At 44.9% G+C, this 13329-nt stretch overlaps 1 protein-coding gene across 1 annotated transcript in view; it reads left to right on the top strand.

Annotated features, from left to right (window-relative positions):
* NSL1 (NSL1 component of MIS12 kinetochore complex) overlaps positions 1–13329 on the top strand; it is a 23414-nt gene extending 10085 nt beyond the window's left edge. The window contains exons 6-7 of the mRNA XM_080914404.1: positions 9657–9724; positions 11139–13329. Coding sequence (XP_080770530.1) covers positions 9657–9724; positions 11139–11417 — 347 coding nt within the window. The 3' untranslated portion in view covers positions 11418–13329. The remainder of the gene's footprint in view (positions 1–9656; positions 9725–11138) is intronic.

Raw genomic sequence — 13329 nt, 5'->3', positions numbered from 1 at the left:
CAGGTATTTAGAATTGTGTCTGGAAGCTCCCTGGACTGTGACTTCCCTGTGTCCATTGCTCTGCCTCTTCTCTCTCCTTCCTGCCTTCAGTTTGTGCTGCCTTCACCTAGTCAGGAGCAGCCCACGGCGATACAAACTCTGGCAGCAGAGGCTCTGCACACTTGCGATATTGCAGATAGTGCATCTGGCCAGCAGTCAGTAGGTAGGCGCATGGTACAGGCCAAGGCCGGGTTGAGGCATTACTTCTCTCCCTGCACTTGTGGTGTGGTTTCATGTACAACTGCTGGTCAATGGCAGGTTTTTTTTCCAGCCTCTGCTTCAGAGCTTGAAGGCTCATCTCAGACTTTGGTCCTAAGCAGGCACGCTGATGATCCCACATCCTGGCCCGTTGAGGCTCTTTTCTCTTTCCTGAAAGTCAGGTTTGTAGCTGCCATTCCCTAGTTGGGGTCTGCACAAGGAACTGGTTCTCACCAGGTTGTGCTGGTTCACTGTGACCTAGGGCTCAGTTCCGCAGAGCATGGCCTCCTCATGGTGACCCAAGAAGCAGCCTCTGGGCTGTATCATGTTCACTGGGTGGGCAGCATGACACCAGGGCAGTGTGTTCAGGAGGGAGGGAGCTTCTGTGGCAAGAGTGGATAGAAGGTTATGTGGTTACACTCAAGAGGAAGAACTCTAGAGCAGAGGGAAGCCTAAACAAAGCTCCTGAGGAGTGAACTCAAGTCCACGGAACAAAAGAAATTGAGAAATAAGATCAGACACTTGGCTGAGACCAGATAAAAACTCAGGAAACTGACACCATGGTACTGCATGTCATGACATGCCTGGGGTCACAGATCTGTAACTTGCTTCTGTCTGTTGCAGGAATGCTGATTTCCCTCCTCAGTCCTTAGAAACAATACAGGCCGGTGCCCTGCGTATGTTTGCTTGTTCGTCCTCAGGAACTACGTTGGAAGTGAATAGGATGCTCTCAGCTGGTGCATTTCTGCTGAACTTGCAGGCTTGGGGGCGGTTCATGGTCCCTTGTCTAGTCAGTACAGTGACCCAGAAGCAAAACTGGGCTCATTGCCCAGGCTTTCGTTTCCACTTTTTCATTTCCCTCTGCTTTAGGGGGCAGGCGACTAGGGAACAGTGTTCTCAGGCCACTCAACTTCCACATTTTTAAGAGCAATACCCCCTCCCCCTCCCCCTTCACCCCTGCTATCTACTGATTATTTACCAACAAGGTAAGATGTGGTTCTCATTTGTCAGGAGCAACCTCGAATAGTCATTAGTGCAAAGTCCCCAAAGTGAGAGCTCTTCCCACCATTCACATTGCACAGTTGTGATGGCGAGGGTATGGTCGGCGGTTCTGTAGTGGATTCGAGTTCTGGGCTGGCCCTGTAAAGTCAGGCATCCTGTCTTGTTTTCTGGAAATGCTGTCTGGCTTCACACACTGCTGAGCAGTCTGTGCATAGATAAGAACATGTAGTTAGCATCTCTGTCACGAGTTCACGTGTGTCGTGTGTAGGGGCTATGGGACTTTTACTGTAAGAGGATGATAAGAGAGTTTATTTTGAAGACAAATATGACTGTGGCTAGGGAATACAGATTTAGGTTACTACAATTTTCATGTTGCAATGTGGTAACAATTTCATGGCTTTTTATGATAACAACAGAAAATCATAAACTGAGACAGACACTTTGACAGTGTATCGGTGCAAGTGTCAGCAGGTGGTAACAGAAAAGCCTCAGATGCTCTCTGACAGAAGAAGCTTTCTTACTGGAGAGATCTCAGATAATTAGGCTCTGACCTTGAAACATCTTATCCCCTCCCCTATGTATTTAGTAAGCTAGTCAGCTGTGAGAAGGATCCCTGTGAGGTGTGGTTCTTTTAGGAACATTTTGCTGACATTGCTAAGAGTGCTAGACATTGGCATCATACAGATGTTCTTGTTGAGTGTGTGGAGATACATAGAGAACACTTGTAGGGGATCCTACAAGATCTCTCCAGCCCTTCCCAGCCCTGTGTGCCCTCTTCTGTAAGCGACCTAACATCTTTGTGACCATTAGATAAATCCTTTAAAATGTACAAACAGACTCCAGTTTCTACCAGTAAGAAAGCTTCTTCAGGCACCATGTATCATTTGCTCGCCTGGAGCTTGTTGAACAGACCAGGCTGATCTCTGCTTCCCCCACGTGCCAGGGTTAAAGGTGAGTGAGCACCACCATGTGCTGCCGATACATTTTAGGCTTGGATGGGAATGATTTAGCTTACTTAATTAAAAAGAAGAGGTATTGTAAATTCACAGTTAGACATTTAATTGTAGAATGGTATCAGTGTATCTTTTATTTTAAGAAGCTTTCTTTATGCTGGAGCTAAGGTTTGCCCAATTGTGAATTACACTTGCAGAAAGAGTGTGATTCCTGGCAGAGTGATATTTTAGAGATTTATACTGAATTCTAATTCCCTCCAGTTGTAGTTCCCTTTCCTGGGTTGTTTGTAAAAGGAGGCTGTGAGGCCTGCTATGGAATGGTCTGAGAAGGACAGGGTGTGTGGTGACCACAGCAGCCCATACAGTACAGTAGGCTTCAGGGCGTGTCTGTCCTGAGTTCCTAGCCACTGTGACAGGCTGGCTCCTCACAAGACGAGTTTGTACCCAGCAGCTTTACTCTTGTGGTTGTTTTGTTCCTGAGACAAGGTCTCTGTGTTGTTCAGCTGTACTGGAGCTTGCTGTGTAGACCCCTAGCAGGCTGGAACTCACAGACATCTGCCTCCCAAGTGCTGATATTAAAGGCCTGTGCCACCGGTGTTGGCTGTCCACTAGCTTCACTTTTAATCTCTTTTATTCTTGTAGGAAAAAAATCAGTCTGTTCAGCCCTTACACTAGGTAAATATCCTGCAGGGTAAGCCACGTTAGTGCATCTCTTCTATTGTGACATTTGCCCCACCCCACCCCCCTAAACCCCATCCCATTCTGTCCTATCTATCTCTGCCCCCAGAATTATAAATTCCTGGGTGTAGTAAGCCCCTGAGGTTATCCATCAGTCTTGTTTCTTACCTTCCGGTCTTCTGTTCCTGTCTTGACCAGCTCCCCTTGCCTGCAGCAAACCTTCATCCTGTCTGCCCCTCTCACACCATCCTGGGAATTCCCTCACTTCTTTGCTGGATTGTGCTTTCTGCTTCCTGTTTTCTCCAGGTTCTCCTTTATTTCCTTATTTGGGTAGAGTGTATCCTGTTCACCTGCCTCTGACCTAGAACTCCCCAGTCCATTTGACATCAGATCCCTGTTTAAGGCAAAGTCTCTGTAATACAGTTCCCCGTGAGTTGATGTTACCATCTTTGATTAAGGAAGTGTTCTCTATTATGGCTGAATCCTGTCATAGCTTTGGAGCACCTACTCTAAGGTACTGTGAGCACCAAAGATCCCAGGATTAGAGAACCAGACTTCTTCCCAGGAAATTGTCAACGTTTAGGGATATTCCTGGCTTCTCATTGTTGTCCACACTGCCCTCTAGTGGTCCTTCTGAAGAGCTTGGAGGATGTTCAGAGGTAAGGAATGGTGTGTCTGGCATTCTGTAGTCCTGCAGGAATACTAAATGTCTTACGTGTCTGGCCCACCGTTAGAATACCCCATCACACACTTGGGTGTGAAAGTCCGTTTGTAAGTGTGCAGGCCTTCAGCCTACCTGTTTCACACACACGCCCAAACCACTCCTGAGCTTATATGTTCTCACTGTACAACAGATGAAAATAGGTATTGTTCAGCAATGGGAAAGTAAAGACCAAAAGGTGGCTTAGGTATTTTAGGAATTGTTTGTCTTAGTCATAGATAGAATTTAATCTGTAAGAAAGTCAAGGACTATCTCTGCTGCTACCACAAGTAAAAACTACACTAATGAAGACTATGACTGCCTGTTCAGACATAGAAGTAAGATTCTTTGTTCCATACATGTGTTTGTTGCAGAGTAATGTGCAGTACACAACTTGTTGAAGTTACACATGCATTCCTACATATATACATACATACATACATACATACATACATACATACATACATATTAAAAAGCCACCATGTAGATATGTAAGTGTGATGACTGGATATAGATGTTAAACATTTTAAACTCTGCTCAAGTGTGTCTTAGTGTGCTCTCATGTATGCTGTGAATACAAAAGTATCTTCAAAACCTGGAATCATAAGGAAAATAGTCTATTGTGTTTCTTCAGGTCAACAATTGAGCCCGTGTCTTTAAGTTCAGAAGTGTTTTTATCTGGGAGAGAGTAAAGTGAGAAACAAGATATATTGGACACATCCCCAGAGATCTGAGAAAAGGCTTGCCTGATGACCAAGCATGTAACACATTGGCCTTTGGGTAACATTCTACATCTACTGGAATGTTCTAGATAGTCACTCGTTGAAAATTGTAATTTAGACTTAGGACTAAATGCATTGATTTGAAACCTAATGTTGGATTTGTTGCCTGTTACTTAATAACTTATCTCAAATTTTAATAGCTTAAAGCAGTAAACACGTTGTAACCCTTGTGGTTTCTGAGGTCATTAACCTGTTGGAAGGAGTGTTAGTTCCTCAAGGCATGGGCCTCTAAACTTCCTGTCGTCTCCTAACTGTTTCTACCAGTGTTGTGACAGAAAGTGGCCATTCATGAGGGAACTTGTCCTAAAACACCTTCTAAACATCTTGGACCTAACATGCTGTTACTTGAACTTTAAGTTACTCTTCATGCAGAGAAGAGAAGTGCCTCAGTGTGCACTGAGGTGGGCTCATCGGAGCACCGTAAAGCTGGCTGGTGCACACAAAGATACTCATGCTTTCTTGCTGTATTAGGAGTTTCTGAGGGGACAGTCAGTGGTCTCAGTATGAGAGAGGGAGGGAGGGAGAATGTTCTGAAAGCTGCTAGCAGGCTATGGGCCAGGTAGTTCAGCTATGGCTGACTACCAACAGAAAGGCTAAGGTAGCTAGCTGTTGAGTAAATTTCCTATCTGGTGCTAGAATCCTGGAGAATTTTAGAGAGTTGTTGGTATTCAGTCTAAATTGAAATCCCAGAGAAGTAGGTTCTAATAACAATGAAGGAATGCCTCAGCAATAGGGTAACTTGCCAGCAAGAGTGAAGGCAAACAGGCAAAGAACAAAAGCTTCCTTTGTCATGTTCTTTTACATTGGCTGCCATCAGAAGGTGTGGTCTTCCAACTTCAAGTGATCCAGTCAGCAACATCCCTCAGACTTTATTCAAGTCGACAACCAAAATTAGCCATAGTTGTAGTAGAAATACACATAAAACTTAGCATGTTTGGACTGGAGAGAGGACACAGTAATTAAGAGTACTTGCTGCTCTTAGAAGAGGGCTAGAGTTGTGTGTTCAGCAAGCACCCATGTCTGGTGGCTCACAACCTCCTCTAACTCCAGGACAACCTCCTCTGGCCATTGTAGACATGTTTATACACACACACAAATAAAAACAATAATAAAATAAATGTTTTAAGTTTACTATATTGTGCATTTTAAAGCCCACCATCCACTGATAGCCAGTGTTTGTGTCCTGGGGATTCCTGAGCAGTTTGCTACTCAGAAGAGAACTCCACGTTGAACAGTTCAGTCTGCCTCCCCAGTCCTGGGCCAGCGCTGTCTGTGTTCTGACTGCATGGCTTTGCTTATGCTAAGTGTGACGCTGTAGCTCATTCTTTCTGTGTCCAATGGAGTGTTGCTAGTGCTGCTTCACCTTCCTGTGGCAGCCGAGACAACGCATGTATTCTGGTCAGTTTTTATTCTCAATTTGAAGCAACCAGAGTCACTTGGAAGCCAGCACCTCAATTAAAAAATTGCCTAGATCAGGTTGGTCTGTGTAGCACTGTCTTGATTGATAGGACACAGAAGGGCTCAGGCCTGGTGGACAGTACTGGCCCTGGGATGGTGGCGTGGGCTGTGTAAGGAAGCTGCCTGTGGATGAGCCAGCAGAGAGCAAGCCATCGAGCAGCACTCCTGCACGGTTTCTGCCTGGGGTTCCTGCCCTGACTTCCTTGGTGCTGGATGGTGACCTGTACATGTCAGTCAAATAACTTTCCCTCCCCAAGTTGCTTGTGGTCATCTTCTAAGTTGGGGTTTCTTTTGCTGTGAAGAGACCCCATGATCTCAACAGCTCTTAGTAAGGAAAACATTTAATCGGGGCTGGCTTACAGTGAAGGAGCTGAGAGCTCTATAGCTGAGTCAGCAGGCGGGGGGGGGGGGGGGACTGGGCCTGACTTTAGCATTTAGCTCACCCTAATTTACACACTTCCTCCAACAAAGCCACATCTACTCCAAGGCTACGCCTCCTAGTAGTGCCACTCCCTCACGACGAAGCATTCATGAGGGCTGTTCCTATTCAAAACCACCATAAAAATAATATTTATCGAGCATCAGAAATTAAACTAGAATAGGGTATTGTTGTGTTTGGTGAGGTGTTCTGCACACGTGTTAGGTCTAGTAAAATAGTGTATTGTTGTGTTGGTGAAATGATCTGCACACATGTGTTACGTTGCAGTAAATATTAAAAAACAGATGGGTTTACCTCTTTACCAGCCCTGAGGTCTCCTCAAGCCCGGTTTTAGTTTGGAGCTGCGCACACCTCTGGCGCTTGGTCTGAGCCACCACCACGCCCCAAGTTGTCCCCGCAACTCCCATCCCTGGCAGTTTTCTACCACCTATTCTCTGCCTCTGTCCTGGGGTGTTTTTCTACCCACACAAACACAACTCTACAGCCCAGTAGCCTTTCATACAGGTTTATATATTCAACTCTCAATCCAAAAACCCTCTGCACAACAAGATTGCATTAAATAGACAGAGATACAAACTGCCCTTCATATAAGATGCTAGACCTATAAAATCCTTAATGTTCATAGCTTTTTAACACCAATAAATATCACCTGGGTCTAGCTGGTCCTTGGGAAGCTCCATGTTGTCTCGGTGTCTTCTCCTTCCATCATCTGACCTCCTCTGACCTCCTCAGCCCCCTCTAATTCCCTTGCCCCAACCAGTCACTGGCTTTTCTTTATTTTACTAATTAAAATTGGAAGGTTTAGTTGGACTCACATCACTGAGCAGCTCTACTTGGGGAAGTAGAATTAACATTAAAATACTAACAGCTTCAGGACAACCTACAGTGTTAGGTCTAGTAGAATAGTGTATTGTTGTGTTTGGTGATATGTTCTGCACACATGTGTTAGGTCTAGTAGAATAGTGTATTGTTGTGTTTGGTGAGGTGTTCTGCACACGTGTTAGGTCTAGTAGAATAGTGTATTGTTGTGTTTGGTGAGGTGTTCTGCACATATGTGTTAGGTCTAGTAGAATAGTGTATTGTTGTGTTTGGTGAGGTGTTCTGCACACGTGTTAGGTCTAGTAGAATAGTGTATTGTTGTGTTTGGTGAGGTGTTCTGCACACATGTGTTAGGTCTAGTAGAATAGTGTATTGTTGTGTTTGGTGAGGTGTTCTGCACATATGTGTTAGGTCTAGTAGAATAGTGTATTGTGTTGGTGGAATGATCTGCACACGTGTGTTAGGTCTAGCTGGTTGGTGATGTTCATTGCCTCCATTTCATTGATATTCTCTTGTCCTTTTATTACAGATGAGTGTGAAGTCTCCAACAGTTACTGTCAAACTTTCTTCAGTTTTGCCAACTCCTTTGTCTTGTACTTTGGGGATCTGTTTGCTACATCTGTGTGTACAGTTGTTAGATTGCCAGGTATGGTGGTTCATGACTTTAATCCCAGCATTTGGGAGGAAGGGACAGGTGGATCTCTGAGACCAACCAGGTTTAGAATTTAAAAGGAGAAGAAGGTTGTTGTTCTTCTGGATGAGCTGCGCCTTTTATCAGTATATTCTCTTGTAACTGAGTTTCTAATGCAGCAGGAGGGGTGGTGGGTCAGTCACACCCAGGGCCTTACACAGTTGCTGAGCTGTGGCCCCAGCCATCCCGTGATCGTGTCTGTGTGGAATGTCATGGTTCTTCCCTTCCCTTTCAGCTCTTCCATAGTGGTGCTGATAGGACAGTCGTGGTGTGTTCTAATTGGAAAGTTTGTTTTATCCAGTTGCCAGCTTCTATTTCAGCCTTTCAGTAGCAGAGTGTAACCACTGATAGTCACATTGACCGACAGGGAGGACTTAGCTCCACTTCAGTGTTTCTGTCAGTCACATTCTCTGTCGTCATGTCCTTCTGTCCATCAATCATATTCTCTGTCCGCCATGTCCTTCATTTCTCCTTTGTTCACTTGATCTGTTTGCAGCATATCACTTTAATTTTCTGAATAGTTTTTAGGGCAGTGGCTTCTTTGATCACAATTTGTGTGTCAGCATCATAGCCCTATAATTTTAAGCCAGCTTTATTTTCACACTGCCTGGGAAGTCTGTTTTGTGTAGGTCTGCCCTCCTCCTTGACCGTTTGTATCTTTATACATCATGTGCCAACTGGCATAGCTTCATAGAGTGCTTTGTGCATTTCTTTTTAAATTATGAATCACATCATGCTGGCTTACATATCGGCTCATGAGGCTTTACTGGTGCTCTTTGTCTTCTTGTGGCCGTAAAGTACTGACCAGCATCTGTACTTCAGCCTGAGACTTGCTGCATCAGAAAAGGGCTAGATGATGCTTGTTGACCAAGTGCTTTGACTTCAGTTTGAATTCCTAGAACCTAGGTTAAAAACTGGAGACGCAGACAGTAGGAGCCATGGGGCTTGTTAGTCAGTCAGTCTGAAGAAGCAAGATGGAGAGTGATAGAGAAAGTCACCTCATGGTGACTTGTGCACATGCACATACATGCACACACGCACAGATCAACACACACACACACTCAGGAAAAGCATCAAGAAAGAAAAAAGGTAGCAATAGCAATCAAAGCTAGAATTTTCCACCAGATATCTATCTACACATGGCCTTAATACAGAGTGATCGCATTCTAGGTTTAGATGATGTGTTGCTTTAAAAGTTTTATTTTATGGTGTGCACGCGTGCATGTGTGTGTGTGCACGCGTGAGTGTGTGTAGGAGTATACACATGGTACAGAATGCACATGAGGGTCAGAACACATTGTGAAATGGGTTCTCTCCTCAAGACTTGCCTGGGTTCTGGGTTGAACTGCTTGCCAGGCTCCTTGCAACTACCTTTGCCCAACAGTTATTTCACTGGCCTGAGTTTTGTTTTCATAAAGTTCAGAATCATTTAAAAATAACGTTTTAGCTTTCATTTGTCTTAACCCTTGATGGCATGCAGAGAGGTACCAGCTGCAGTAGTGCTTGTACCGTGGGGTGGTACTCAGTGTCTGGCCTGCTTTCTTAAGTGCAGACCTCTGCATTACACTCTGATGTCCTCCTGGTCTTTTCCTTTATCTTCATAAATTAAAGAGGACATTGACTTTAGTAACTACAAAGTACTGAGGGTGGGGTGGCACACGCCTTTAATACCAGCACTTGGGAGGCAGAGGCAACAAAAATTTATGAGTTTGAGGCCAACTTGGTGTATAGAGTGGGTTCCAGGACAGTCATAGCGACACAGAGATCCTGTCACAACCAACCAAGCTCTTAGAAAGATTAAAATCAGGTGAGCTGTCCTAACGGATCACATCTAAATGTCTTTATGATTGGCTAATTAGATAGAGAACCTAATATGCTGTCTGGTGGTTTCTTGTAGCGCCTCGTGTGGAGGATTTGAAATGCCGTGGAGAAGCCGTAGCTAAGGAAATGAGTGAGGCCATGAAGGTAATGCAGCGAGCGCATAAATCAACAAAGATGGTGCTTTACCAACAGTGGGTGTGCAGCACAGGAGGATAGATGCTCAGGAGTCTGTTATGTGGCTCCTGAGTACATTTGTTATGCAACAGTAAAGTTAAGAGTTCCATTTATCAGGTGCCTGCTGTGTGCCCCATATTCTCCTGGAAGCTGTGTGTTCTACCTGGCTTCCCTGGTGAGCTCATACTTTGTAAGCTGTGTGGGCAGCTTGTCAGACTCTTTGGGACAATGCTGTTTATAACACGTAGGGGCATGTGTCTGTCTGTCTGCTTTACATTTACTATCCTGTTCATACTAACCACAGAAGGCAGGTATGTTAACCCCAGTTTACAGGTGAGAAAACAGAGGCATTCAGAACCTAAATATGTTGCCTACCAAGTAACTGAACCAGAGACTCTGGCTTTGGAACTTGTTTGTTTTTTGTTTTTTTTTTGTTTGTTTGTTTGTTTCTGCTTTTGTGCTGGGTGTGAACCCAGGTCAGGTATGTGCTCAGTGCACACTATACCCTGAGCTGCTCCCTAGGCATGGATTGTGGATCCTAATTGCTCTTACTACACGGCTGTAGCTGGAGAGGCTCAAGGTCATAACACCTTGGTTTCTAGTGGGACATTTATTTTACCTAAACAGCAAAACAGATTCCTGGTACATGGACATTATTTTTAAGCTCCTTCAGAACCTTCCCAGTTCTGATGTCTGCTTTCTGTGCCTTTTTCTTTTTTGTATTAATTCTGTTTTCCTGATAATTGGTCAACTTACTACTTTTATCCTATTCTTGATCCAGAATCGGTAGCTAGGCAATAGCCTGCCTCAGTTTTATAAGCACAGCTTTATGGGAGCCGACATGGAATCATTTGTTTCCTTCCTGTCTGTTTCTTTCCTGTTAGTGGAATTGGGCTCTTTTGTTTTGAGGACAGGGCCTCACTGCAGTCCACACTCTGGCTTCAAACTAGCTTCTGTCTCCGAGCGCCAGGTTACATTCATGTACCACATGGCTGGCCAAGGTTGAGGTCTTAGGCAGGGAGTCCCTGGCAGAGTATAAAGTGCTTACTGTTCATCCATTATAGTCAGAACTTGCCTTTCCCTTCTCTTGATGACCAAGATCCCAAAAGCATGCTTATCAAAGAGCAAATTCTTATCTCTGAGCATCTCTGACTCCTGTCCGATTTAACCAGCTATGTTGGGAATGAGCCAGATCTTTTGAGTCTTAGCTTTAGTTAAAATCCCTTCACTTAAAGTAGGATTTTAAAACACAGAGCCAAACATCCATGACCCTGGGGAACCAAGGCTTAGCAATAGACTTGGCCTGAAGAATTAATGCAGTGTCTGCGTCAGTGTGAGTGCTGTATCTACATTCACCTTTCAACCTGAGGTTTTCCTTCCCAAGGCCTTGCCAGTGTTAATTGAACAAGGAGACGGCTTTTCTCGGGTCTTAAAGATTCAGCCTGTCATCAAGCTGCAGAGGATCAACCAGGAAGTCTTCTCCAGCTGTTCCAGGAAAGCGGCTTCCAAGCCTGACAAGTGTGTGACACACGTAGAATCCACACCGACCGAGACTGTAGCCAGGAAAGCTTCCAACATTGTGCTAAAGAGAAAGCAAGCCCCAGACTGTGCCCAGAGGAAGCACTACCCACTGCGGCTGAAGAGAATTAATCTGGATATGTGAGCTCTGTTTGTTGGGGAGCTGAAAGTCAGTGTTGTCAGCGTTTGGGTCACCGTCGGATGCCTGGGTGAGTTTATATAAAGTAGCTGACTCCACAGGTACAGTGTGCTGTTGTGGTGCCCGGAAGGCGGTGGAGGACTTGCTTCTTCCCTCGAGTCTCTGTGCCCTCTGTGAAAAGACTTTGCAGTCCTGCACAGACTTGTCGGTGGCCTCAGATGACATCAGCTCTTGGCTGCCTTGCAGCTTTCGAGGCATCCCAGGGGTTTTCTCTGAGGAGTTTTGTTGGTGCACAGCTCTCTGTGTGAAGCTCTGAGGGGGTTTTCTGTGGCCTGAGAGCTAGCCTTGGCTCTGTACGGCAGCGTGTGCGCTTCTAAGCAGTTTAACAGATGAGCACACAGGCAGTGGGCCTGGCCTTAGGTTGAGGATTTAGAGTTTTGTCAGATAAATGAGAAGGCTATTATTTGTGCAAGAAATATTCTTAAAAAGAAGACCTGGGGCACAGTGCCTCTATTTATTGCCTGCTTTTTTATTTCCCTAGATCTTTGAACACAATTTGACTGGAAACTGATAGTTTCTTTTAAAGTCCTTATTTCCAAATATATCCTTCCAGGTCAAAATACATATTAGGATTGATTGACATGTCATTTACCACAGATCTAAGCAGAGTAAACTGCTCTAGTTGTGAACGTTTGTATCTGAGATAGTGTCGGACTCGGGCGGTGTCAGCAAACTTACACTGAGATTTGAACACAGCCTCTTACAACTTGCACCATGTCTCCTGCCCAGTGCACTGTACAAGCCGCTGAGCTTGCTGTCTGTTTCTCTTTTGGGTGATTATACTTTTGTCCATTTCTCTGACTTGGAAAATTTGTATTGCTTTTGTTCATAATGTCCTAATGATCATAAACAACTTGGTTTGTCTGGTTTTCTCAATTGGGGAAGCTTTATGGAGATGATGCTTTATGGAACTTAGATTCTGGTTTAGTTAAATTTTGATTTGATTTAATGTTAATAATTGTATGGGCAGTTGGGTTTTTAATGTAATGTAGGAAAGACCAGAACCTTGGCTCACCAGGCATTCTTGGAGGGCAGCTGGCTCTGCATTTCAGAGTGAGCTGTTGCCCTGAAGCCACTGTGCGACTTCAGGTGACTGTTTGCCCTGTGCCTTTCGTGGCATTAAAGTGCTGTGAGGGAGTTTGCTTGGGACTGCTCAGCCAGACCAGGCCAGCAGGCTGGGAGGCAATGTGCTGGGATCCCACTGAGCAAGAGCTGTGTAGCGAGATGGGGGAATGAGCTTGGGGCATCCCCTCGGTGATTTTGGCTGGACCTGTAACGTCAAGTGTGAAAGGCCTTTTTCCACACGTGGGCTCTGAGGTCAGGCTCACAGGAGTTTGGAGTGACTGACACTCTCAGTACCAATGTGACTTGAGCCTGTGGCTTAAAGCACTCACTTAGTAATAAGCTCTGAGAGGTGTTTTGTCCTCAGTGCAGAAACTGGGTGATTGGAGGACCCCAAGGATCCTTGGGGCCCACTTACAACAGGAGTTCTTAATGGGGGTTATCGTCCTAGCAGGCCTGTGGTAATTGTGAAGATGTTTTTGCCAATCATAACTTAAGGTGTGTGTGTGTGTGGGTGAATCACTGCCATCTAGTGAGTCCTGATGGCTGCTACAGCTAGCCATCTGCCCAAGGCCAGTGATGCTGCGGTGGAGAAGCCTGCTGAGAGGAGAACAGACCAACAGCGCAATTGTCATTATTACAGCCAGTCTGGGAAATGCTGTTTGTCTCGGTTGTAGTTACCGCTTGTCCAAATACCCCATTGTCAGCCTTCATAAGACAAACTGCAATGTATGATCTTATTGTATAAAACCAGACTATGGAATACATATAAAAAAATTCACAAATAAAAAAGAAA

This window comes from Micromys minutus, assembly GCF_963924665.1.
Source record: "Micromys minutus genome assembly, chromosome: 1".
Lineage (NCBI taxonomy): Eukaryota > Metazoa > Chordata > Mammalia > Rodentia > Muridae > Micromys > Micromys minutus.
Note: the sequence above shows the minus strand (reverse complement) of the source record. Positions and strands in the feature narration are given on the sequence as shown.